Source organism: Aulonocara sp. 'chitande type north' Nkhata Bay, linkage group LG17 (assembly GCF_057382095.1).
Source record: "Aulonocara sp. 'chitande type north' Nkhata Bay isolate Kocher_YH1m ecotype deep benthic linkage group LG17, A_spYH_male_GT1.1, whole genome shotgun sequence".
Classification (NCBI taxonomy): domain Eukaryota; kingdom Metazoa; phylum Chordata; class Actinopteri; order Cichliformes; family Cichlidae; genus Aulonocara; species Aulonocara sp. 'chitande type north' Nkhata Bay.
In genome coordinates this window covers 2,536,742-2,563,910 of record NC_141360.1, presented here as the reverse complement: position 1 = coordinate 2,563,910, position 27,169 = coordinate 2,536,742, and the positions used below count along the sequence as shown (strand labels likewise).

Genomic DNA, 27,169 nt, shown 5'->3' with positions numbered 1-27,169 from the left:
CAGGTACTGTGCTGCAGTGGTTTGTATCATATCTATCTAATAGACTCCAGTTTGTACATGTAAATGGAGAGTCCTCTTCACACACTGAGGTTAATTATGGAGTTCCACAGGGTTCAGTGCTAGGACCGATTCTGTTTACATTATACATGCTTCCCTTAGGCAGCATCATTAGAAGATATAGCATACATTTACACTGCTAAGCTGATGACACACAGCTCTATCTGTCCATGAAGCCAGATAACACACACCAATGAGTTAAACTGCAGGAATGTCTTAAAGACATAAAGACCTGGATGGCCGCTAACTTTGTGCTCTTTAATTCAGATCAAACTGAGGTTATTGTACTCGGCCCTGAAAATCTTAGAAATATGGTATCTAAGCAGATTCTTACTCTGGATGGCATTACCTTGGCCTCCAGTAACACTGTGAGGAACCTTGGAGTCATTTTTGACCAGGACATGTCCTTCAACGCACATATTAAACAAATATGTAAGACTGCTTTCTTCCATTTGCGCAACATCTCTAAAATTAGAAATATCCTGTCTCAGAGTGACGCTGAAACACTAGTTCATGCATTTATTACTTTCAAACTGGACGACTGTAATTCATTATTATCAGGAAGTCCTAAAAACTCTCTGAAAAGCCTTCAGCTAATCCAAAATGCTGCAGCAAGAGTCCTGACAGGGACTAGAAAGAGAGCAGATTTCTCCTGTTTCGGCTTCCCTTCATTGGCTTCCTGTTAAATCCAGAATTCAAAATCCTGCTCCTCACATACAAGGTCTTAAATAATCAGGCCCCATCTTATCTTAATGACCTTGTAGTACCATATCACCCTATTAGAGCACTTCGCTCTCGCTCTGCAGGCCTACTTGTTGTTCCTAGAGTATTTAAAAGTAGAATGGGAGGCAGAGCCTTCAGTTTTCAGGTCCCTCTTCTGTGGAACCAGCTTCCAGTTTGGATTCAGGAGACAGACACTATCTCTACTTTCAAGATTAGGCTTCAAACTTTCCTTTTTGCTAAAGCATATAGTTAGGGCTGGACCAGGTGACCCTGAATCCTCCCTTAGTTATGCTGCAATAGACGTAGGCTGCCGGGAGATTCCCATGATGCATTGAGTTTTTCCTTTCCAGTCACCTTTCTCACTCACTATGTGTTAACAGACCTCTCTGCATTGAATCATATCTGTTATTAACCTCTGTCTCTCTTCCACAGCATGTCTTTATCCTGTCTTCCTTCTCTCCCCCCAACCAATCACAGCAGATGGCCCCGCCCCTCCCTGAGCCTGGTTCTGCCGGAGGTTTCTTCCTGTTAAAAGGGAGTTTTTACTTCCCACTGTCACCAAAGTGCTTGCTCATAGGGGGTCACATGATTGTTGGGTTTTTCTCTGTATGTATGAAGCGCCTTCAGGCGACTTTTGTTGTGATTTGGCGCTATATAAATAAAATTGAATTGAATATGTTTTTTTCTATGGAGGTGATACACACATCCAGATGACACAAATCAACTAGTTTAACTACAGGCATCCATAACTTGCTACTTTTAAATTCTGAGAACTCTGAGTTTATTGCACTTTGGCCTAAAAATCTTCTATTTCTTCATTTCCATTTAATACTTGTACAGCTGCTGTTATTGTATATTTATATTTGTATACATTCTTAAATATTTCTATACTGTGTATTGTGTATTTTGTTGTACAGTTATTTTATTTTCAACTTTAACTTATATATTTTATCTTCTTTCCCAGTTAAATTTACCCTTCATTCTAATTTGTGTTGTACAGTTATTTCAGTTTTATATTTTATTTTATTCCATCCTAGTTAAATTTACCCTTTTTAATTTTCATATTTATGTCACCGGTTCTGTTCATAATTTTTATGGACAGGATTTCTAGGCGCAGCCAAGTGGCGGAGGGCTTTCGCTTTGGTGGCCTCAGAATCTCATCTCTGATTTTTGCAGATGATGTGGTTCTGTTGGCTTCATCGGGTGAGGGCCTCCAGCTCGCACTGGAACGGTTCGCAGCCGAGTGTGAAGCAGCGGGAATGAGGATCAGCACCTCCAAATCTGAGGCCATGGTTCTCAGCCGGAAAAGGGTGGAGTGCCCACTCCGGGTCGGGGATGAGTTCCTGCCACAAGTGGAGGAGTTCAAGTATCTCGGGGTCTTGTTCGCGAGTGATGGGAGAAGGGAGCCGGAGATCGACAGACGGATTGGGGCTGCAGCTGCAGTAATGCGGACGCTGCACCGGTCCGTCGTGGTGAAGAGGGAGCTGAGTGTAAAAGCGAAGCTCTCAATTTACCGGTCGATCTACGTCCCTACCCTCACCTATGGCCACGAGCTGTGGGTAGTGACCGAAAGAACGAGATCGCGGATACAAGCGGCAGAAATGAGCTTCCTCTGAAGGGTGGCTGGCCTCTCCCTTAGAGATAGGGTGAGAAGGTCGGCCATCCGGGAGGGGCTCAGAGTAGAGCAGCTGCTGCTCCACATCGAAAGGAGCCAGCTGAGGTGGTTCGGGCATCTGACAAGGATGCCCCCTGGGCGCCTCCTGGGTGAGGTGTTCCAGGCATGTCCCACCGGGAGGAGGCCCCGGGGCAGACCCAGGACACGCTGGAGAGATTATATCTCTCGGCTGGCCTGGGAACGCCTTGGTATTCCCCCGGATAAGCTGGAGGAGGTGGCTGGGGAGAGGGAGGTCTGGGCCTCTTTGCTTAGGCTGCTGCCCCCGCGACCCGGCCCCGGACAAAGCGGATGAAGATGGATGGATGGATGGATTTATTTCCTATCCTATTCATAGCCTTTTCTTTTTTTCTTTAGGTCACGAGCAGTTGTGTAAGCATTTCACTGCATATCGTACTGTGTATGACTGTGTGTGTGACAAATAAAATTAGAATTTTTAAACATGATCTCTAATGAGTCTCTCTCTTGCAAGCAGGTAAAGCACTGCATGTGTTATATAACTATCTGTGAAACTGAAAAGAAAAACTCTACTCCTCCAAAGGAGAAATTCATTAGTTACAACAGGATAACAAGATTAGAATTTCAGCTGTTACAAAGAGTATTTGTAGCAACATTTTTGACTGACATGAGATAAATACTTTATTTAACCAATAAGCAATACACATGCAAAACAAAATAAGCAACAGCCAGTGTAACCTCTACTAAAACTTTGCTCAAGATTAGCAAGCAACTGAGTCTAAAAGTGGTGACTTCCTGGCATGAAATATATTTTATTTTATAATATTATTATATTTCAAAATTATACATGTCACACACACACATCTTAGACTTCGGTGTTTTATTGAGGAACAATAAATATCAGTAGAGAGCAGTCAGTCCCAACGCTGGCATGAAGTGTGACTACTAGGGTGGATGGTCATCTTCCACACGTCGTTTCTGGTGCTGCCAGAAAAATAGTCCGTACATAAAGACGTCCAGGAAGAGGTGGAGGAATCCATGTCTGTGCTTTGGAGCTGTCAATAGTCCCACAGGTTAATCAGCAGGGGCACATGAAGGAGAAATAGTGGCTACTTTAAAGGTGCTTAGGACGCATCGACTTACTCCACAGGTTTGTCCACCATAAAACACCAGTGCTGCTGTCAGCCAGTCAAAGTCAATATAAATTAAAAACACAGGAAGGCAGGATGTGTTGCCCATCACATACGCCGTTCTGGAAACAGCAGAAATGCAACCGTGTCCACATTTTGTCGTAACAAAGCAGATAAACTCCCCTGCTATTTGTAATCCATTAGAGTGCCACATGAATACAGCTTAAATGACAGCGTGCGTTGACAATATGTACACCTGAAAGTATCCATTTAGCAACAGGCAACACAAAACTGCTAATGCTGCAAAAGTTCAAAGATAGGACATCTGCCCAAGATACACATTTCCAAACATTTTACTCTCTGCTGCCAAACATATTTACATTTTGAGCGCATTTAGAGGAGGTGAAACACAAATATGGCGCGTCCCTTCATGACACATTTATGGACCACAGAAAACAAGGTTAACAATTCTAATTGTGAAATTCATCCATTTATGCCAAGTCTGCAGTTTACATAAAAACCCCTTTAAACAATTAAAGAACATTTAGCTTAGCATAGGCTAGTTTGCTTTATTACAAAAAATAAAATCTAGATTTTAAACAGTGTATAAACAGCCAGTGCTACTGCGGCTGTTACACAGGGACTAAAAACGTAACCTGTGACTGGCTTGAAGTGGGACTTTACGGGAATCATGACACACACACAAGCATGAAAGTTGTTAAGACCATAAACCTGCTACTTCTCGCTTCCTATGCTAATTGGTGACAAATGGGTGCTATTACACTCAGTCTTGTTTATAGAAACGTGAAGTAAACGTTCTAAAATTTCAGCTTATTCCTGATGTTTGATATGAATGCAGTAAAAAGCTGAACTGTGTATACTGATTATTGTTTTTGAAAGAACCGTTTTGTTGTTTTGTGGAAAAGTTTAATAACTGCCAGGACTTTAATTCATTAATGTTATACTTGAATTAATTTCTGTCGTATATTGTTAATGTGTCAGGTATCTCCATAGTGTAGGAGTTCACACTTTTGGCCCACACACGCTGGTTTCAAGGAAAAGGCATAAATCAGCTGAAATTCATTTTTCATTCTTAGATGAGCCTGTGTGTTACAGTTTAGCTGTTATTTAGTTGTTGAAACTGGCAAACTGGCAAGAAATCCTACATGAATTTGTGTGTAGGCAGATGGTGTAATTGTGTTTGTAAGGCACACAGCCTTAAAACCTGATCTTACATGCGCACATCTGTGAAGTGAGACATAGATGTATAATGTAGGTAGGAATGTTAGCCACAGGTTAAACTCTTAACACTGAGTCTGTCATTGTGTCAGTGATCCCTCAGCTCAGTCTCTTCATGGCATCGTACTCTTTCCGTGCACAAAAGCATTGTTGCTCACGCTAACAACAGTTAGGTTGATGCTACTATAACCAACAGTTACAGGTAAGATAATGCATCTACTCGTACCAACTGAAGGGGGCTATGCTACACACAGCTGTTACATGTCTGCTGCTACAGCTATGTCTCTATGCTGTCATTTCAGCATGCACTCAATTTTTTGTTTTTCTTCCAAGCAGCCATATTTCAGTACACTAAGAGAATCAATAAGGCAGAAAGATGCTGTGATTCATATCAGCAACGACAATCCTGCAGCCTAGAAAAGACCTTAAAGCAAAAACAATATAGAAAGTATTTTCATGCTCAATCATCAAGGTAAGGAAATCCCAAAAAGTGGATTCTGTTCATCTGGACGTTTCGTCACTCATCCAAGTGACTTCTTCAGTCGTACGCTTGGCCACCGCTACGTCCAGATGAACAGTTTTTGGGAATATAAAAAAGTAGTTCCCTCAAACATGACAGTGAATAACTGCTTTGCAAAAGTCTTTTTGGAACAGATTTTTGACTTGCAGCTTGAGTTTAATGTGAGCAGGAAGCCAAACAGTCATTTTCCAAGTGTACTGAAATAACAAATACATGGAAGGCAGGAAGTGCTTCTAAAAGCTGATATGTCTGCAGAAACCTGTGCACTGTGATGAACAGCATTAGTTCATCAAGTAAAAAACTACAGATCCTTGGTCTGATCTTTTGTTTAAATAGTCTTTGAAATTCACAGGAAGAGTGGAAATACTGCATGCAAGCTCATGGGTCACCCACAAATTTTAACGTGTCTCATGAAGAATCAAGCAACATGAGAACATGTGGAACTTATTGCTTTGGTTTCCAAATTGTCCTTTCAATTTAATGTCCTCCAAACCTTATCATCCATCTAATCACAAGGCCAAGGAGCTAACAGTTAGACGGACAGAGTGAACTGAAGAGGAGGACAGAAAATTAACCAGAGTCCTGTGGAGCTAAAGGTTGATGCCTTTGACCAGTGAGGCTTCCAGTGTGATGGAGAAGTCGTGCAGTGTCTCAAGGACGCTTATAAGGGTATTGAGAGTGGAAGGGTCTCTGAGCATTGCTGTGTCCTCATACATCTGCAGGATCACTGGACATTCCACGAGCAGGGGGAGCCACTGGGGCAGCAGGCGGTCTCTGTGGGGCCAACAGTGATCAGAATTATTAAAACTTCACAGTTTATCGCATTTTAAATTTCAATTTTTAATTCAATTTAGTTTTTAAAAAATGTTAGTTTCAGTTTGGTTTGATTATTTTTATTCATTATTGTAGCATTATGTCACAAGATAAAGCGCCTCGAGGTGACTGTTGCTATATAAACACAACTGAACTGAATTAGCTTCAGTTTGAGTTGCTACACAAAGCCTCCCATTGCTGAGGTGACAATCCTGACCACACTGACAGAGACTCAACCCAAGGACATCTCCTAATTATTGTTTAGTTTGGTTTTAGTTGAACGCACAATATGATTTGGTTTAGTCTTATTCAAGAGTCCAGTTTAATTTTAATTTCAGTGAACAATGTTTTTCTGCATACCGACAGTAGTGTTAGCTTTAGTTTTATTAACTGTAATAATGAGACAGACAATTTAATATGTGTAGTGTATAGTAAATGTGTGTGCTTATGCTATGAACAATATGTAAGTAAACAGTCTGTGTCAGTTAAACGTAGTAAGAGTTAAATCGACTTAAATGTTAATCAGTGGTGAGACTGCAGATTTTCAACAGGACTAAAAAGATAAGCAATGTGGATTACTGGGTCTGGTATTGAGATGAAGCATGACAGGTGGAATATCCGGAGGCTCAACACAGGGCCGGCAATGAAGACAGAGACTTGGGAAAGAGGCCAGAAGAAGACAAGTTGAAGCCCCTCTGGAGAACAAATGAAACCCTCAGGAGTCTTGAGAGCAGGCTGTCCATAAGAAGACAGAACAGGAGCCCAGCAATGAAGACGGTGGACTACCAGAGATGACTTGGCCAGCGATGGTGAGGCAAGACAGGGAAGCAGCAGCTACGGCAGAGGCCATCTGGTGGCCCAACAGGAGGCCAGCAATGCTTGGGAGGAGGCCGAAGACAAGGAGAAAGGCCGGGAGACTAACGGCTGAGGGAAAGCCGAGCTGGTAGCTGAATTTAAAACAACTGATGGTGAAGCACAACAATCTGCTAGTTTTGAAAGTAGCAGCCATCTGGCTCAGACAACATGGGACCCTCTGGCTCAGCTTCTGGCTGCTCATGTTCAGCCTGTGCAGAATCCACTGAAGGTTCCTTCTAGGATCTATGCCCAATGAAGAGGATCGGCTCCCTGGCTCAAAGTACTATATCATCTCAAAGGAGCACTTTGCGCTTAGACTGTGGGATTTCTTTTAGTTCCTAGGGCATTAAAAGTAGAATGGGAGGCAGAACCCTCAGCTTTCAGTTTGGATTCAGGAGAAAAGCAGGTTTTCTACTTAGATTAAGCTTAAAACTTTCCTTTCTCATGAAGGTTGTAGTTGGGGCTGTATCAGGTGACCCTTCTTTAATTATGCTGCACTAGGCCTAGGCTCCTAGGGGCTTCCCATGATACATTGTGCCTTCCTTCTTCACTCACCATGTATTTATACACCACTTTGCATTTAATTATCATTAACTTCTGCCACAGTGAAGAGAAACAAAGAAAAAAAGAAAACAAGCCAAGTGTCACCTGTGGCCTGTGACTCAGTGTTTGTGTGCTTTAGTTATATTCTTTAATTATTGTAATTCGTGGGTTTTGGTTCTGCTGTGTTATATTTTTAGTCCTATGGTTTTGGTTTCTGTCATTAGGCTGTCTCGTGTTCCTCGTCTTGTCACACTCGTCCTCGTGTTCCCTCTGTCTTCCCGGTCAGCCATGTCTCTCTGTCTCAGTGTCAAGTCCACATCTTTGTTATACCTGTTTTATTTTGGCGGTCCCTCGTCTCATGTCAATGTATCTAGTTTTGCTTCCTTTGTCTCGTTCTGGCTAGTTAATCCCAGCTGTGTTTCCCTCCCATTTCCCACTCTGATCACTCTGGTGTGTATTTAAGCCCTGTGTTTTCTTTGCTTTGTGTCGTGGCGTACCCTCACCATGCTGGTGGTTTCCTGTCTGTGTTCATGACTAAAGCTTAGTTCATGTTTCTTAGTATTTAGTTCTTGAGTCCAGTTTAATATCTAGTTTGAGGTTTTACTTTTTTTGTTTGAATGAAAGCTGCTATTAGAGTTTCACTCTTGACGTCTGAGAGTCCTGCATTTGCTGCCAGCCACACAGCACTCGCCTCGACAGTGAGCATTTATTTTGTCCTGTCTCCCCTGCCCTAGAGGAAATCCAAGACAAATGAAAACTTCTGACCACAATCGTGACATGTTTTTAATATGTCAAATTTCTGATCGAATAATCACAAATCAAAAGATGCTATCAGAGCCCACACCTGCGCAGGAACAGCTTCCATCACAGCTCACAACATAATTTACATTAATTCGTTGTCTCCACACTGACCTGGCTCCGAGGCAGACTAACAACTGGAACTTTCCGTCCTTGCCGATGTTTCTGGAGGTGGAGTTGATCGCATTGAAGTAATGACAGAGTGACTGACAGGTCATCTTCATGGCCTCAGTGGTCTCCTGAAGGTCTCCCACCTGGTCAGCTGACTCCATGTAGGCAACAGCCTTCTCTGTAGGGTTTTAGAGGAGCATCACACACCATATCAGCTTACTTAAAGCTCTCTACTGTTGTGTAACAGCTCAACAAACTGAGAACACTAGGCTGAAGGCTATGTTACAAATTCATTTGAAAGCCCAGATTACACAAAAATAATTGTAAATGTTGTATAATCCTCTACAAACATGTATAAAAACCATGACACATGAATAAAAAGGTATTCCACATTTTTTCTTTAATCCAGTAAAACCAGTACACATTGTAACACAGTTTAGCCCTTGATTTTCTGCCATGGGCCAAACTGAACAGTTTTCCTCATCAGCAGCAGAGCGTGCCGTCTCTTCACACTCACCCACAAAGTCCCACACAAACACAGTCTTTTGGAAGAGCCTGGCAGATTTGAAGCCGTGATGGAAGAACTGTTCCAGAGCCGCGACCAAGCTATTCTCGCCGCACAGCAGAACAGTCAGACTGCCTCTCTGTGCAACACACATCAACACGTCAATGCACAAAAGCAAATGTTGATACAATGTAAGAAGTTTGACATTTAGCAAGTGACGCTGTTACTTTGTCTGTTACTTAGTACACACATGTAACGAAGCTTGCTTGTGTGGGCAGGTAACTTGGCACCCTGTCATCTAAGTGGCTTAACACTTTTTGCTAATTACACTATTCCCATGAACGTTGGAGTACCTCTAAAATTCGATTCAACAATGTGCTGTGACAGACTGTCACTGAAGAGAAATGACTACAACTTGAAAGATCATCACTCTTTCAGACTTTCTATGGTCAAAGCACAACTTTACTTATGGACACATAATGAATGCACTCCCTGATGGAAACAGGAAAACAGAACCCACACTACTCAGAATTCACAGACAGCATAGCAGTAGTTAAGCTATAAGGCACGCACTCATTAGAAAAGGATTTCAGAGTGCTGAAAGTCACTGACCTCTTTCTCTGGTTTGTGGAAGTGTTTGATGATGTTGTTCACTGCCTCCCCAATCCCCTCTTGGATTTGTGCTGAATTCAGCTCTAGAATGGGGAAAACATCTGCATCAGTACAGACTGCTACAGACCTCTGAACCCTGACAGCCTGAGGTAGCAACAGCTAATGTCTGTAGCTACCATCCTTCCTGGAAACGCTGCATTTTTGAGCTGCAATGGAAGTCTGAGCTTTAAACCACACTTTAAGAATTACCCATATAATTGAGTTCCTGGCAGCTTAATAAAGAGATTATCATTATTATTATAGAAGTTGATATGCCTTAAAGTTTCCAAAAAACTACTGCAGAAAGGGTTTTTAAAAAAGCATTTAATGGAAGCCTGGCAGTCTTATTTTGATGATATTATGAGATTCATTGCACATAAAAGCTCAAAAATAACGAAAACATCGATAGAGCCTTCTGAAAGTGTTTAGTGAGGTGGTGGATGACTGAGTAATTGCACACAGACCATCTTTTGTTCCTACTGTGGATAAAATCTATTTAAAATCCTGCACTTCAAATATCAGAAAGTGCGGCAAAACCTGTCAGGAAATGAAAACATTTCATTCTCAGTATTAGAGATTTCCTGTTGTGTGAGAACGCTGACAGTTACTGACTGGTATCTCGTCCGGTGAGCGATGTGATGCTGATGCGTCTGCCCTGGGAAGGTGAACGCTGTAGCGGGGGTGTACGGCAGGCCCTTGCAGAATCATCCTCTCCGCTGGGCAACACTAATTCCCCGATTAGGACCCTTTCCAGGCTGCCGTCATCCACACCCTTACCGAGCCATCGACCGCAGGGGAACCTGATGGACAACAAGGTGCTGAGGTTACACATCAACGCTCTACATCTGTTGGCATCTTTCTATTTGTTCTTCTGATTTTCAGGGGAGATATTTTATATTTGACTTGCTATCAACAAACACGCAGAATGGTTCCTACTAACTAGCACTTGGTGTGCATCAGAGGGTGATGTACTAAATGTGGTTCAGACACACAGGCGGGCGAAATCTACGCGTTTTCCATCCGTATATCGGTTTGTTCTTTCTCCACACGTCTCCGCTCTGATCTTCTCTCTTTGTCTTTCGTATGTTTTATATTTTGTATTTTTCAGTGTCTTGTTTCTTTTCTTGTCTGCTTTTTGACGTTATGAGAAACAAACAATTTAATATTTTCTCCGATTGGGTTATACAAACAAAATTGACCTCCAATATTGTCAGTGAGCCACACATTCCAGTTAATTTAACAAATGTCTCTATAATATAATATAATGCTGAATGAATATGCCTTTTTTAACTCACTAACAACAAAAAACACTTTATTAATTTTCATTTTAAATTCATCAAAACTGCCAAGAAACAGCAAACTATTAAATGCCCAGAGTGTGACACGCGTGCGCCAGCAGTTACACTCATGACAGGACGGTTATCAGCTGCTAGCTGCACTCTTATTGGTCGTAATGTTGTCTGAGGTCTACAACAATCTAATTTGGCTGCACAGAAAAGCATGTGAGGGAAGTTTACTAAATGAGTAACAACAACAGAACAAAGACAGGTCCTCTACTCGCCTGTAGGTGTGTCCTGTGATCTCGTTCCGCACCATCACACAGTCCACCAACCATTTAGCCAGGAGGCCGGCATTATCGTGACCCAGCTGCACCGTGGTGAGCTTCCCCAGGTTCTGACACTGAACACAGAGAGCAACTAGTTAATCAATACAATATCAGATCCTACTCTCTTTCATTACTGTGCATGATATACTTGTCTGTCTCTGGTTAATTCAGTTATTTGGGCACAAACGTTTTACTTTTTATTTATTTTTTACATTTCCTTCAGCATATTTTCCTAATAGCTCGAGCAAAGACACACAGAGCACAACTTCAGTCAGCACTCATGTACGCAGGGTAAAGGAGCAACTTTGAGCAAGTCAAACACAGAAAAGAAAAGCAAGCATTTCAAAGGGATACGCTTGATGGTGGGAGATGGAGCTGTAGAGCAAGGGCTTTGTCTAACCTTGAATATGGCAGAGATGTGCGTGTGAGGCCTGAAAGCAGACTGAGGGAGATGGAAACATACGTTAAGACACAAAGAAAGGACAATAAAACTCACTCATGCATGCAAACTAGGCTTGGCTCACAGAAATCCTACTTGCATGATTTGACACTGTAAAACAAAATTGGAGTGCACTGCATAGAAGTGCAACTAGAGGGCAGTCTTCACATGACCTACATCACTTCATAATCGATCTTGCTTGATGGAAAATTTCTTGAGGTAAAAGGAGAATTGTTTAGGGCTTAGGAAGTAGACTGCTGTGAATGTGATGGCAGATGCTGCTGAAATTCACCACAACTGGTTCACTTTTAGAACTAAAACAGCAGCTTTAAATGCTTCTTAGTCAGGATGGGCGATAAACTCGCGCAGGCGACTTTTTTGTGAATTTATACGTTTTGTTTGCAGCGAATATTTTACTTTCTTTTCTTGTTTGTTTCAGAGTTATTATAGCTACTTTTTGGATTATTCATTTATTTAAGATGCACCAAATCGCACAAAAGACTTAACGTTACATCAAAGATTTATTTTTATGTTAGCTGGAGGAGACATTTTTATTTTGAACTTACTTTTGTGTTTCATTTTGTATTTGTTGTTTGGTCGGGTGTGTAAGACGGATAAACACTGGAACGACCTGTAAACACAGTTACAATGGGGAAAAGAAGCCAGTTTCTTTGTTTCCCTCCCTCCATTGTGGGTTTTTAAAATGTAAATAATATAATAAAGTTTTTGTTTTTTTTAACATGAGTTTGAGGAAATGAATGGCTGAATTTGGGCGCACTCTGAGGAGGCTGCATGTGCCTGCAGATGGAAGGCAGTGCCGTTAAAACAGTGTTATTTTTTTTTCCATTGGCTCCTTCTACTGGGTTCAACCAAAATTATTAGCAAACTTACTCATGGGCGAATAAATGAATGGCTCTTGTAAAAATGATCGGCGAAAGGCTCGGCCTATCGTCGATGGTCGATGCATTCATCCACTCGCCCAACCTTAGTTCTTAAAACTGCAAAACTCGTGCAACGTGGACACAGAGCAGGAGAAATTCTCCAGAAGTTATGGGAACTAACTCTCCAGTCCAATATTGCCTATTCAAGAAATGCTGAAGCCAAAGCAAGAAGCATTTTACATATCACTTCATGTTTTGGAGCCTTGTCCCGAGACTTCTGGGATGAACTATTCTCTTTACAGCACCTTTAAGAAACACTGATTTTTGATTACTGTGGCTTTAAATAAGCTGCAGTGCACCATGTGATGTTTGACAAACAGTGACAAGGAGTGAAACATAGAAAACACAAACTCAATGCCTGCACACAACATCAGAGTGGCTGACAGCATGATCAACTTGTGGGAGGTCAAAGGTCACAGTACTCACATCAAAGGTCATTTCTAATACGTTCTTGGGGATCTGCATGATGCCCGAGTCTCCCAGTTCCCCTGAGACGCACACCCAGGGGTTGGATGTGGTCATAGCGTTGCTCAGCTTCTTGATGGGGATGATGACGACTCGGTATGGGATCACTGCAAAAAAGACAAAAAAAGCCTCACAATTTCACAGTCAGCTATTGATCCGTAGCTCTATGAATAAAGTAACTGACATTTTTACTGTAAGGCTTCAGTAGGTGGTGCAGGAGGGCTGAAGGGCTTTCCAGGAGTTTGATGTCATGCCATTATAAACAACACGACCTCATTATAAACAACAACACGACCTCTTTTCATAGAAATGCTGCTGACACACAATTTCAGTTCCAATATACGTTTATATGTGTGAGTGTATATATACAGTTCATAAAAATACACGTTGATATGTGACATATTTAACAGCATAATTTGCTGTTTCCAATCACCTAAAGCTTCTCGTCTTAAAACGTTTCTTTTGTTCAAGAAAAGCATTGCTGTGGGTGGCCAGAGGTCAGAGGTTATGTGTAGCTGATGGAAAACTCACTGATGGTGGTGAAGACACTGGTGAAGCAGAAGTAGTCAACAGCATTGAGAGAGAGCAAATGGAAGAGGAACTGCTCCTTCTCCTCCTCACAGCGCAGGAAGGCGTAACGTTTGTACAGCTTCCTGTGGCGGTCAGTCAAGTCAGGTTCAGATACAGCAAAGTACATCACATCTCTCCTCATCAACATCCATGTCAAAAGTCTTTTTAGTTTGACAGTTTTTGCACCCTTAATAACTAAACAACAAAATAAAACGTTATCTTTCTAGACTAACAATTAGAGAGCCCGACCATGAAACTAGCAATGAACTGAAACGCTTCTGTTTTGTTTGAAGGGGCAAAATGGAGGCGTGCAGGGAAGCTTACAGTTATACTTCACTCAGAAATGGATGTGTGGAAGTCAAGTGGGAATGTCATTTGGCCAGATGGACCTTTTACCTCCTGTAAATGAATACAGCAGAAAAATACTCCCAGTGCTGCACTGGTGTGGCTCAGGGTGCTCACTGCTGCCCCCTGTGGCATGATCAAGCCACACAAAAAAGAGCCACTTTCTCCCACATCGTATAAAACGGAGGGTTTTCTACAACTTTGTGTCATGTGTTTTAACTGTATGCAAACCCTTACTGTGAAAACGACTGCAAAATGTATGTTTAATAGTGCACGACATGTAAATATGAAGGTGGGATTCAGTCACCAAAATGCTTACTTGGTTAAGGCTTGTCGCGACAGCAACTGTTTGAGATGCTGAGAGAGCAGCTTCTTTTCCAGGGACAGGCGAATCCAGGCTCTGGCTCGGCCAACGTCCGTCTTGATCTCTGACATACTCTGGATATGCCTGAGACAGACGGAGAAGAAGAATAACGCTGTGGTTTTAAGATGAAGGAAAAGTTATTTACTTTAACTTCACTTACAGATTTTATACATTTTCACAGATGCACCAACACGGACATACAAACTACTTGTTTACAGTACGTGCAGCGAGTATACTGTATATAATATGATGTTTAATACTAACAGGAACACCTAAACAGTGTTACTCTAGTCTACCTGTTGTAGAAGAGGCTTGGACAGTGCAAAGGACAACAAAGTCATACCTCATATCCTGAATGAGAGACACACGCAGAGAAGGCATCGCTATGGAACTATCAGACTTCCTCCTCTCAAGAAAGCGAGGCGCTACAAGGAGAGATGGATTTTTTGTTGATGCTTTAACATGTGACTGAGGCTTTCGACTGCGTGTGTGTTCGTGTATGTTACCTGGTGAGTCAGCCTGCTGCGCCAGCATCTCCTCCCGGGCCTGATAGTGCAGCAGGTGAGACCACAGAGCAGACTTCCCCTGAAACATCACGATCAGCATGAGAGAGCCGAGGACAGAAATGACACACATAACAGCAGTTATTGCACCGATGGATGAGGCATCACATTATACACAGACACAGAGGGAGGAACCTCAACATCTATAGCGTGTTGAAGAAACCTAACATTTGTGCAGCACTGTATATATCTTTACTTCAGTGTGTGTGCTGACCTGTTTGACCTGCAGCCCGTGGCTCCAGATTCTCTCTAGCAGGTCACACAGACTGGCGATCAGAGTGTTCTCCTCTAATCCAGTGATGCTGGCCTCGCCATGACCCAGCTCCACCGCCTCGCGGCCCATCTTCTCCACCAGCATACGCTTGGTCTACACACCCACATACAATTAGAGGAATCACTGTGATATATTATGAACATACTTAAAATCCAAGGCATATGACACATCCATGTAACCTACCCTCCAGTTATATTAAAAACCACTGCATTCTGTGGATGGACGTGCCTCTTCATCATTTCTTATGATGGCTAAATGGGCAAACTGGAGTAGAAGAGCCTTGCTTTGTATTGTGGAGAATTTGTGTCATAGTTGAGGAACTTTTTATGTGTATGGGTTAGAGATGGCACGATACCACTTTGTTATGTCCGATACCGATATTGATATACCGATAAATTTGGATATCGGCCGATACGAATCCGATATAGTGTGTTTTTTAATCAATAAAAAAAACACTATAAATAGGGAACCACCCCCCACGCTCCACCTCATGATGCTTAATCGACGTAATCAACTTTAATTCGATGCAGTGTGAAAAAAAATGCACAGAAATCAATTATTTTTCCACAATAATTAAATAGATTCAACATCTTTCTTCTACAGAATTGCAGACTGCACAGATGGTACCTTCCCAAAGGAAAAAGTGCTACAGCTTACTAGGGTATATTAGACTTAACAGTTACTATATACAGTAATGGACTTCTATACATTTTACATCAGATTAAAACTTTGGGTGTAAGATTCGGATAATTATTTATTAAAAGCTCGACATTTTAAATGAGAATAAGAAAGAAAAGTATGTCTATGTGCCCCCTTTTCCCTGTTCATGCCCTATCGGCCCCCCTGGCTAAACTTTGCTAGATCCGCCCCTGCACAGTTACAGCCGTCAGCTGCGTAGAAAAAGATCCTCGAGTAGAAAGTAATATTAAATACATTAACAACAGCTGATCAAGCTTAAACGTGCTGCTGTTGTTCAGCCGCTGGTTTCCTCTTTCTGGTGCAAAGTGGGCCAAAAACAAACAAGAGAGACGGACTCACGACAGAAAAGCCGATCAGCTGATCATTGATTGAAGTGGCAGCAGGAGAGAGAGGGAGAGGCAGTCGCTCCATATATCGGTTGTCAAGCTTAACGCTGGAATGCTTTACAAACATTCAGAGATGAACTTACACACTTGCTTTACTTCTCTCTGGGATAACTTTCTCTGAGATAAAATGCTCGTTTGGTAGCGAGGCTCCAAATGCTCAACCAGACCACCGACAGGTCTCACACGCCACAGCCGCTCTATCACGTGATGCATACTGCTCCGACGTGCTAACGTTATGAGCCGAGTTACGCCATGTTGCAAGTTTTTTGAGGTGCTTTTTTGATATTTGATGGATCGATTACATTTTTTATTTCCCTCCGATATCCGATCCAGTAATTTAGGTCAGTATCGGACCGATACCGATAAGTAATATCGGATCGGTCCATCTCTAGTATGGATTTGGAGGTACTCTATGCGACACACTGCAGTTCATCGTTAAACATTACAGGAGTCATTTTGATAGAACGCAATAATGTGGTAATTTCACAGTTATTACCACTCATTCACCATGGTAGTTTATAAACAGGAAACAGAGCTGCAAAATGCAAAACTGCCCGTTTCTATTTAATAACATATTAATAACCAGGTAAAAACCCTTGGAAACAAACTTAAAGAATAGTAATGACTACCAGGAAACTCCTGTGGCAGTTTATGTGTAATAAGCAGCAATTTAATACTATGGTCATGATAGCTGATTAAAACAAGCATCAGAAAATCTGTAATGAACTGGAAACACTTATGCAAAATGTCAATAATTAAGTTTAAAAGAGTAACCCTTTAACTGAGAAGTATAAACTGTATATATATTTACAGTTTTCAGTAATAACTTCTGTAAATGAAGGACAGCGAATGAGTGCATGCAAGAATCAAGAATCATGGGTCATTTCCAAGTGCAGAAGCATTGCTGGGGTTCTGTTTCACCTTCATGCGACACTCCTTGAGCAACCCTTCCACAAACTTCCAGTTGGTCTGGGCGATCACGGCAGGCGACAGGTCGGAGAGTTTAGGCTGTCGCAGATTCTTCCCGAGGCTGCGGGCCTCCTGCATGTACTTCTGAAGTGCAGACGAAGATATTTAGTGAGATTTAAATAACAGGCACTGAAAGTGTCATTCTTTTGTATGAATGTTTGCAGTTAACACGTATTAGAGGTTGAGGTAAGCATCCTCACTCCTGGCACAATCTCACAAATACGTGCCTTCCTTATACACTGTTAATAACCTGTTCTAGTAGTTCTGTGACTGTTAATGGTAATTTTGTTCATGTGAGACACTTCGAGGAACTTAAGTGAGTTAAGTTAAAGGGTGTGACACAGGAGGCGAGTAAAAAGAAAGGCTGTGTTGGCAGGAAGTATCACTCAGTCTGGAGCATGGCATACCAAATTCAAAATGTTTCCTATAATGAGCTCTGAGTGCTTCGCAGAAATGAGAAATCCATGCTCTTACATCACTGTTCTCACAAACAGAAGATTTCCCACTGCTGCTGTTTCACATTTAAAGTGTTCAAAGCAGAACATGACATGGAAATAGCTGGAAATACTGTCAATGATGTATTTGATGTCCTTTTTTTTTTTTTTCAAATTAAAGGTTCAGTGTCTAAAATCTTAACCACTAGATGTCAGGAGATTGCAGTTAAATTAATTCTGTTTTTTTTTTACCATCCCAGTTTAAGAGGAAAATTCTAGCTATGGTGTCTGCTGTAGGACAAACAACTCAGGCTGCTGTAGTGAACGTAGGGTGTCACTCTGCTGTTCCCCTCAGCTGTCAATACGCCTGCATGTGTATTTACTCTGAAGGAGGCTGTACAACTTTGTGGAAGAGTCCGACATGTGTTGATGAGTCAGTGCAGCTCAAGTCTGTCTGAGGCAGGTTTTTGAAGATGTCATAAATGTTTCTGTTGGTAAGAGCTGCTGTTTTTGCCATTGTTAGCTGCTGTTAGATGGCATCAGTGAAACTGATGGGACTTTTTATGACACTGAGGCCTAACATTGGTATACTGGTGTAATGGCTATAACTGTCTGGATATGGGATGGTCACATCTTCATCTACTCACAGTGACAAATTGCAACAATATGAAGAAAAAACAAGCTTGTTTATGCACGTTTTTGTGTTATTGCCCGGACTTCAGTCAGGAGACGAGGCTTCAGGTAAGACAGAAGAGGATGACATACATACATACATAGTAGCTACATACATACACATACATGAAACGATAACACGCATTTAGGTAAATCTCGACCGCTGTGTTCAAGACAGGAGGGCAACATGGTGGTTTCCATAACTCGGTGCCAGGTCCAATATATTTCTGATGGATTCACTCACAAGTTTATGAGAATGTAAATTTTTTGAAACACACAATTACATATGAGTGCAACTTTTTTCCTCTTGAAGGACCTAAAAATTTACTTGCGGTACCTTAAAAGTGAATCTCTCTGGATTTTTGACTGCTGCACATTCAAAACAAAGAATTGGAAGATATGCCTTTGCTAACTGTGCAGCTCACCGAGCCTAAACACCCCTCAGATATGCAAAAAGATTGTATTTTGCTTGTTTTATTCTTGTTTTCCTTTAGAATTTTATATTTTTTACTATTCAGCAAGGAATTGTGCCTTAGAGAATGTGGGAACCTCGGAAAAGTAGGTGGAAGTGAGGGTGGAGGCTATGAGAGGGAATCCAAAACACAAGCATCTCCTGCACATACCAGGCAGGAAGCAGAAGCAGATTTTTTAGGTGGTTTGACAGGAGGAGGGGATGCATTGTCCCACTCCCAAAATGCCATGGAATTCTGTAGGACCAGGCAGCCCTCCACCTGCTCGAGGAGGAAGAGCGGTACAACCCGACCCCAGACGGACCGGAACAGGACACACAGCCAGATAGAAGACGACAGAGCCAAAAGAATGGAACATAAGAAGACAGTGAAGGTAGCATAAACATAACATAAACCAAACAAAGAAAGCTCAAACAGAAGGAAACATAAATGTAGTTACACAACAGAACAAAACAATAAGCAGAAAATAAAGATGAGAGAGTTAGAGAACAGTGGAGACCAGGGAGCAGTCATGGTTTTTCACCTCTTTCAGGTCATTATCAAGGGTTAGATGTTCCGTTTGTTGTCTGTGGCGATCTTTTCTGCGCTGAGCTGTTGTTGCCTTGTGACACCACCTGCAGAACAAACACGCTGTGAATATACTGCGTAGCCTTTAACTATCTGTGCTCCTGTGAGTCAAACTGAAGGGAGAAGAAAGTACATCAGTTGTATAAAGTTACTTTAAGATTTAAGGTAAACTTTGCCTTTAACAGTAAAGCAGTTAATTCACAACAGTTTTTTATGTTTTACTTCGTCTTTGATTTGAACTGCATTTTAACATTGATGATATTATTACGAGCAGCTTAAAACAATCCTATTAAACTATTCTATAAAGATTTTTCAGCAGTGCAAACAGATTTGTCAACATTTTTGAAGTTTTGCTTGTTATGTATCACTGATTATGGAATGCCACACGAATAAAATGGAGAAAAGGAAATAGGATCTGAGTGCATCTAGCTGGGCTTTCAGTTGTATGTGTGTAACCTGATCTAACCAATCTCTGTTGAACCTACATTCAAACTGTACTGGAGTATTCTGACAAAGACAGCCTGAAGCTTCTGCTGTCGTCTGTGAAATCTGTCCACAGTGGAGGCTGACTCACTTGTTATTGCTCGGTCCTGTGTTGAGCACTTCGGTCTGCAGTTTGGGGAAGAACCCCTGCTCGTACTTCCCCTGACCGATCTTCATGTCCAGCAGGTGTGGGTGGATGGCCGTGTGGTCAATCTTCATCAGCCGCTGCTCAATGGCCTGAGCTAAACAAAAGACGGTACAGATTCAGACAACGCTGTAAGGACGTGAAACCATCATGGCATTTGGAGAATTCCAGTAGGTGTCACATTACTGAAGGTAATTTCAGATTTAAACGCTGCAGGCATGCATGTGGATTTATGTGATTACTGATTCCACCATCTAGATCGCATCTTATCTGAACACACACACACACACACACACACACACACACACACACACACCACTGGAAAAAAAACTGCAATTAAGATGTAAGACATTGAGTGATATGTCGCCGTCCTTCACAGATACGTTTTGCTGCAAAGAGTGACTCAGCTTCCTGTTTGTTCTATTCTGTGTCACTTCTAGGCTGTACTTCAAAACAGGCTGTTTATATATTAAATCACAGCATGATGTATGACGTTGTGGTTCATTCTCTATAGAGACCTGGTCTGACTGACTCTTACTTGTTGATCCTTCTAAAGATTAAACATCATCAACAGCAGCGACTGCAAACACACTCCATCTTCATCTGTCATGTGGTTATACTGCGTTTGTCTCTGACTGAAGTCCTCAGAGAGCAGGTGGCGTGTTCTCTGAGTGGAGGCACTGGAGGGAGGGAGGCAGGCAGAGGAAAGGCCTGTCCATTGTCTGCATAATTAAGTATGCAGACCATTGCAAATGAAGTCACCCTTGGCAACTGCAGTTCACATGGACTGGCCTATTAGTGCATGGAAGTCGGAATCACTGAACACACTGAGCCACGGCAGCTCACTCGTACAAACAGCGTTATCTTGAGCTGACATGTGAAGAGTTATAAGCCACTGTTGTCGATCTCAGCAATGATCATGAGAACTGGCAGGAAACCAGAAGAACACCAACACTGTCAGAACATTGTGCTCCCTGCTTTTTTTCTAATTCTTGTGTCATGTCCTGCATTTTTAGCATGCTACCAAGGCACCAGCCCACACTTCATCCAAGGGGATTATTTCTAGAAGCAACAACTGGTCTGATAGAGACTACTCCTTATTGTCTTCTAAATGTTGCGAAATTCCAGACAAGGCCAGGTTATTATTCTTTGCAATTGTTAATAATGAGTTTATATGTTTTAAATGGTCATAAAGGGGGAGAAACTTTGCCTCAAGACAGTTTTTTAAACAGGTGCCTGATAGGATTCAAAAAGCTACTACGGACAAAGGCAGAGGTAATGCACTTTAAAACTGTCTGACAATGACGAATAGACAACAGATTAATGGGTAACTTAGCAAAGAACCAATTTTAATTTGTGTCTTTAGGACTTTGATACCATTAGCCTTTGCAAAAAGTCATAATTTATTTTTCATTTCTATAGTTGAATCACAGTTTGACAGGCATTACATCGTCTTTTGCAGCATCAAAAAGATCCCAAAGAGCTGTTAGTTGTGTTTTTAAAAAAACTAGAGAGGGGGACAAAAGGACTAAAAACAACCCACAGCAGATGAATAGCATCTCAAAATTATATCCTAAAGAAACTGGAAGAAATCCAGCAAAGACCTGCCCTTCAGAATGGCTTCTTAACAAATATTCTTCCACTGAGACAGTGCATGGATTAACTGAAGTATGGAAACTAGAGATGGCACGATACCACTTTTCTATGTCCGATACCAATATCATCAATTTGGATATCAACCGATACCGATATGAATCCGATATAGTGTTTTTTAATCAATAAAACAGTTTTTTTTAATATCTTGCTGCATTTTGTATAAGTTCATACTCAAGTTTAAAACAAACACTAAAGCTATTCTGTTACACCTGTATGCAAAAAATACACTGCACCCAAAATATTTCATAGTTCAGCAAAACTGATCAATCTAATAAACTTAAACCTGCTCCATCCTCCCTATTCTGGTATTTTAAAGAGTAAGCAACCTGACTAATAGGGTTCTAAAACTCCCAGCAAAAATAAATAAATAAATAAAAAATAAGGAACCACCCCCCACCCCATGATGCTTAATCGACGTAATCAACTTTAATTTGATGCAGTGTGGAAAAAAAATGCACAGAAATAAATTATTTTCCAAGAATAATTAAATAGATTCAACATCTTTCTTCTGCAGAATTGCAGACTGCACAGATGGTACCTTCCCAAAGGAAAACGTACTATAGCTTACTAGGGTATATTTTACATCAGATTAAAACTTTGGATGTAAGATTCAGATAATTATTTATTAAAAGCGAGACATTTTAAATGAGAATAAGAAAGAAAAGTATGTCTTTGTGCCCCCTTTTCCCTGTTCATGCCCTATCGGCCCCCCTGGCTAAACTTTGCTAGATCCGCCCCTGCACAGTTACCAGCCGTCAGCTACGTAGAAAAAGATCCTGGTGTAGAAAGTAATATTAAATAAATTCTAACAACAGCTTATCAAGCTTAAACGTGCTGCTGTTGTTCAGCCGCTGGTTTCCTCTTTCTGGTGCAAAGTGGGCCAAAAACAAACAAGAGAGACAGACTCACGACAGAAAAGCCGATCAGCTGATCAGTGATCAGTTTCATGATTAAAGTAGCAACAGGAGAGGGAGGGAGAGAGAGGCAGTCGCTCCATATATCGGTTGTTAAGCTTAACGTGGGAATGCTTTACAAACAGAGATGAACTTACACACTTGCTTTACTTCTGTCTGAGATAACTTCCTCGGAGATGAAATGCTCAACCAGACCGCCGACAGGTCTCACACGCCACAGCCGCTCTATCACGTGATGCATACTGCTCCGACGTGCTACGGTTATGAGCCGAGTTACGCCATGTCGCAAGTTTTGTGAGGTGCTTTTTTGATATTTAATGGATCGATTACATTTTTTATTTCCCTCCGATATCCGATCCAGTAATTTAGGTCAGTATCGGACCGATACCGATACGTAATATCGGATCAGCCCATCTCTAATGGAAACAGGAAGAAAATGTTGCGCTTTGCCAAACTATGCTGTGGTTGCGGTTCTGTCATGGTGCAGGGCTGCATTTCAGCCAGTGTGAAGATGATCTTATCTAAACAAATGGAATTATGAAAGTGACAAAGTACAGTCAAATTTTTATCCACCACACAATCTGGACAGTGTTTAACCCTTTAAGACCTGCCATAGAACCAAGTCTGCCAGAGCTTATAGTATATTTTTACATGCTGTGGAGCCATTTTTGGGAGCATTTCAAGTTGCGATACATCAATACAACCATTATAGCCCAAATTTTAATAATATGTATGCATTAAGTGCATAGAAATTACATAAATTGCAAAAGTGCAATAAACTACAAAAAAATTTTAATTCGTTTTTGTTTTTTTAACATATATTTCTAGTTAGAGAAATTTAAGAGGTTTATCCCTCAAAACTGTAAATACAAAAAAGTTGCAAAAATAGTTTCCCACCACAGGAAATTTATTTTAAGTGTCTTCATAGTTTTATTTTTGAAATACACCAATTTTTATATACTGCAGGAAAAACGAAAATAAATATTATAATGCAAATTTGCAAAAAAAACCCAAAACAGCATGTGCATCAAAATAAACTATTTCCAGCAGTGCAATATGAGTCCTCAGCATCCCAGAAACGACACAGAAAGTCATAAACTCAAACATAACTTTTAAAAACACCAGTATAGGCTCACAAGGCCCTGATGGTAAAAAACTACATTTCCGCAAAATGACGTCACTTCCGGTTTCGGGCAGGTCATGGTGGACATGCGATAGTTCGCGCTGATGGACGTAGGAAGTGTTACAAACAGCTGATCGGATCGGCGAAGCGTGTTTCCGGAATATTATGTTTTTGTTGCTGCAAGAGCTTTTTATGCAGTTTTTATATGTGGAAGGAAACCGTGACCGAGGACAAGCTGATGGCATCAGATGTAAGTACAACTCCTCTGGTTTCATATGCAAAAAAAATTATTGCGCTAGCTTACGTGGTTGCAGTGCTACCGGGATTTAAAAATAGTTACGCAAAACGGAGCGTGCCCGCTCTGACCGGCTTTAAAGGGTTAACAGACAACAACTTCATTTTTCAGCATGACAACAATCACAGACCTCAGCATTACTGAAGCAGTATGGGATTATGTTGACAGAGAAGTAACAACAGGCACACAACATCCAAAGAAGAGCTGTAGCATGTCCTTCAAGGAGTCTAGATGACTATTCCTGAAGAATATTCAAAGAAATTCCAAAACAAGCTGTGATGAAGAATAAAGATTGGCTTTCAAACTTGATAAGAGCTGTACAAACATCTTCCATCTATGTTTGTACATGGTTTACATGGTAACTGCAACTTTGCATCAATCACTGAGCTAATTCCCATTTCATAAGCAAAATATAAAGAAATGTATCAACATTTTTGCATAATCTCTGAGCAAACACTACTTACATATAACAACTCTTCCACTGAAAGCAGGCACTGAAAAGACTTATTTCACTTCAGTGAGAAAGTTAATTAGCCTGGAATATTTTCATTTTCACAACACATGCTTCTCAAACCAACAATCTGAACCATGTTCACACAGAAATAAATCTCTCACACACACGTCCCCATCTGAGCTTACCAGACTCTTTGAGGATGGAGCACCTCTGGTAGCAGGACGACCGGAGACTGGGAGCACGGATATTATAGAGGCGTGCCTTGTCAATACGAGTGTCAAAGACATGGAGCATAGGCTCCTTCTCCTCCCACTGAGACATGATCTTGTTGTCGATGAAGGTGGCAAACATCTGTGTCTCGATGAAGTGAGACAGAAAGGGAAGGTAGGGCTCTGGCTGGTCTGACAGGAATGAAGCCTGTTCACAAGAGCATATGTATTTTCAGTACTGTGCAGTTCAATGTCATTTATATAGCATCTTTAGTAACTTTAGATTTTAAGGTAAAGACAGCACAATATTATAGAAAAACCTCAACTATAAAACAATCCCCTACGGCAAGCACAGGGAGAAAGAGCCCACTTTCAGACAACAATTTGTTTGTAATAAACAAAGCTAGCCTTAAACCACAAATGCCAGGAAAATGTAAATATAGAATTTTAACAGAAAGGAAAACAACACAATGAAATAAATAAGTCTAATCAGCACTAAACATTGACTGAAAATATGCAGACTGATTCTTCAGTTTAAAATACTGTCCATTCTTACATAAAATACTTTAATAGGAAACAGTAACAGGAACTAACAGGTTTCACAAATAAACAGAACAAAGAAAATAGAGTCCAAAGAGACTACGCTATCATTTCTTCCAATTATGGATGATCTCCAGCTAATTCATGATAAATCCTCTGGCTTTTCTTATGATCCACTGTCCTTCCCTTAGATATGCCCTTCTTTCCATTTGTTCTTTTGCTTTTTAAATCACTACCAAGTGAGATGAACTACAACTTATTTGGAAACTGTTTCCTCCTGTTTATGTCATTTTAGGGAGGTAAGCTGCTGTTTTTTTTAGTTATTTCTTGGTTATATTGTGGTTTGTTTGTTATTTTGGCCTCATGTTCTTTTGATATCATTTTGTACTTCTGTCCAATAATAACTAAAACATCTTGGGACTTGGAAAAAAAGGAACTGGTAAGAAGAAAAATGCCTCTTTTACAAATACCATGAAAACGTTGAGTACAACACTTGTTTTCCAATAAGGTACGACCTTTTTACAAACATATTTCTGACTGAGGCACAACGGGAAAGAAAACCTTGATCACCTTGTCAAAGTTGTGCATCTGCTCCCTGTTAGTGAGCCAGGACTCCAGATCAGGAGCGCTCTGGATAACAAACGATTCATAGTCTGCAAACATGGTAGTGAAGCGGCTGGCGAACACCTCCCTCAGCTGAACGTTCAGTTTGGCGTTCCTTAGCTCCTCTTCTTCACCTCCTGTTTGGTTTCCTCCGTCGGTGGGCTGACCTTTGACTCCAGCCCTCAGGGCTTCCACACGTGCCACAGTCACCCCAGTGCGTTTAGTCAGTGCCTGCAGTCTCTCCAGCGTAGCATTTCCCTGCAGCAGCTCCAGCACCACTAACTCCTCTCCTGCCAGATTGCCATTACGTCCATCGTCCTCTAGCTGTCGAAGGGTGGCGGATTTGCGTTCCCTTCCTGGGGTGGACGAGGTGCTGCCAGGACTGGAGCGGGTCCGGGGCGGGGCGCCAGTGTTGGCAGAGAAGCCAAAGCTTAATAACACCTCAGTGAGCTCCTGGATGAATTCGGTCTTGTTTGGGAACTGAGGGAAGTCCTCTGGAAGCTCGATGGAGTGGTTGTCAATATCCACAAAACACAGGTTGGCCTGTGAGAGGAAAACACGTTTTTATTAGGCTCTGAAATAAACTCTAATGGTGCAAGTTTCAGTTCTGTGATGTGCATTTCTGTTGGCACAACAAGTGAATTCAAATGTGTTCACCGCAGACATTGGATCGATGTGTCTTCTGTGCACTGCAGACAGGAGAAACAGCTGGTGGAGGCAGGATTAGTAAAGACAGATCGTTTTTAGGAGGTGGAGGTATGATGGGGGTTGGGATATGGAGTGTCGAGAATATAGGCCAATGGAATAACAGCATATATTCAGACACCAATCCAAATGTGATAGGATGGAATTTGCATCACGCCTCATGGGGGATTAAAGCAAAACCTCTAGAAACACTAAACATGTAGAAATGAGCTTCTACATATCACAGAATACAGACTGCTAAAGGACCTCTCAATTTAAAACGTTTTACAAGGACTATAAAAATGTTGCCAAACAGACCGACGTACACCACAGCTGGGGGAATTTCTTAGTTGTTAATTGATTGAATGTCCAAGTGCAATTCCTGTTTGCTGACTTCTAAATGTAGTAAATCTCACTGAGCAAAGTAAAAGAAGGTTTGGGTGAGAATATTGAATGAGTGTAAAAACAGACATCGAAATTAGGTGAGATGTACGTGGAGTTCTGTGAGATAGCAGTAAGGCACGTGAGCCCATGAGACTGTAAGCATACAGACACAACCAAAAACCAACTTGTTGAATTAAGTTTACAGAAACGTTCGTTTGGCTCTGGCCTCTCATAGCTATACTTGCAGGCAGAGAAAGGCACAGTGTAACAGAGCCAAACATCTCTCATGCTCACGTTTTTAATAAACAGGGTTAGAAAAAGACACATTCACCTCCTCACT

The 27,169-nt window shown here is 41.4% G+C and overlaps 1 protein-coding gene across 8 annotated transcripts in view; it reads right to left on the bottom strand.

Annotated features, from left to right (window-relative positions):
* Positions 1-3,081: 3,081 nt before the first annotated feature.
* LOC147309435 (DENN domain-containing protein 5B-like) overlaps positions 3,082-27,169 on the bottom strand; it is an 82,383-nt gene continuing 58,295 nt past the window's right edge. For 2 of the 8 annotated variants that reach the window (XM_086269010.1, XM_086269013.1), the window contains 19 exons: positions 25,729-26,304; positions 24,595-24,826; positions 19,914-20,064; positions 19,296-19,386; positions 18,926-19,033; positions 17,149-17,280; positions 15,083-15,235; positions 14,812-14,890; positions 14,649-14,730; positions 14,261-14,389; positions 13,558-13,679; positions 12,988-13,133; positions 11,582-11,623; positions 11,137-11,255; positions 10,188-10,375; positions 9,537-9,619; positions 8,937-9,063; positions 8,423-8,597; positions 3,082-6,073 (listed from right to left, as the gene is read on the bottom strand). In XM_086269010.1, the coding sequence (XP_086125136.1) occupies positions 5,890-6,073; positions 8,423-8,597; positions 8,937-9,063; positions 9,537-9,619; positions 10,188-10,375; positions 11,137-11,255; positions 11,582-11,623; positions 12,988-13,133; positions 13,558-13,679; positions 14,261-14,389; positions 14,649-14,730; positions 14,812-14,890; positions 15,083-15,235; positions 17,149-17,280; positions 18,926-19,033; positions 19,296-19,386; positions 19,914-20,064; positions 24,595-24,826; positions 25,729-26,304 (2,919 nt within the window). In that variant the 3' untranslated portion in view covers positions 3,082-5,889. Of the gene's footprint in view, positions 6,074-8,422; positions 8,598-8,936; positions 9,064-9,536; positions 9,620-10,187; positions 10,376-11,136; positions 11,256-11,581; positions 11,624-12,186; positions 12,252-12,987; positions 13,134-13,557; positions 13,680-14,260; positions 14,390-14,648; positions 14,731-14,811; positions 14,891-15,082; positions 15,236-17,148; positions 17,281-18,925; positions 19,034-19,295; positions 19,387-19,913; positions 20,065-24,594; positions 24,827-25,728; positions 26,305-27,169 lie in introns of those variants that run through there. The other 6 variants (XM_086269011.1, XM_086269012.1, XM_086269015.1 and 3 more) reach the window with 6 other exon arrangements.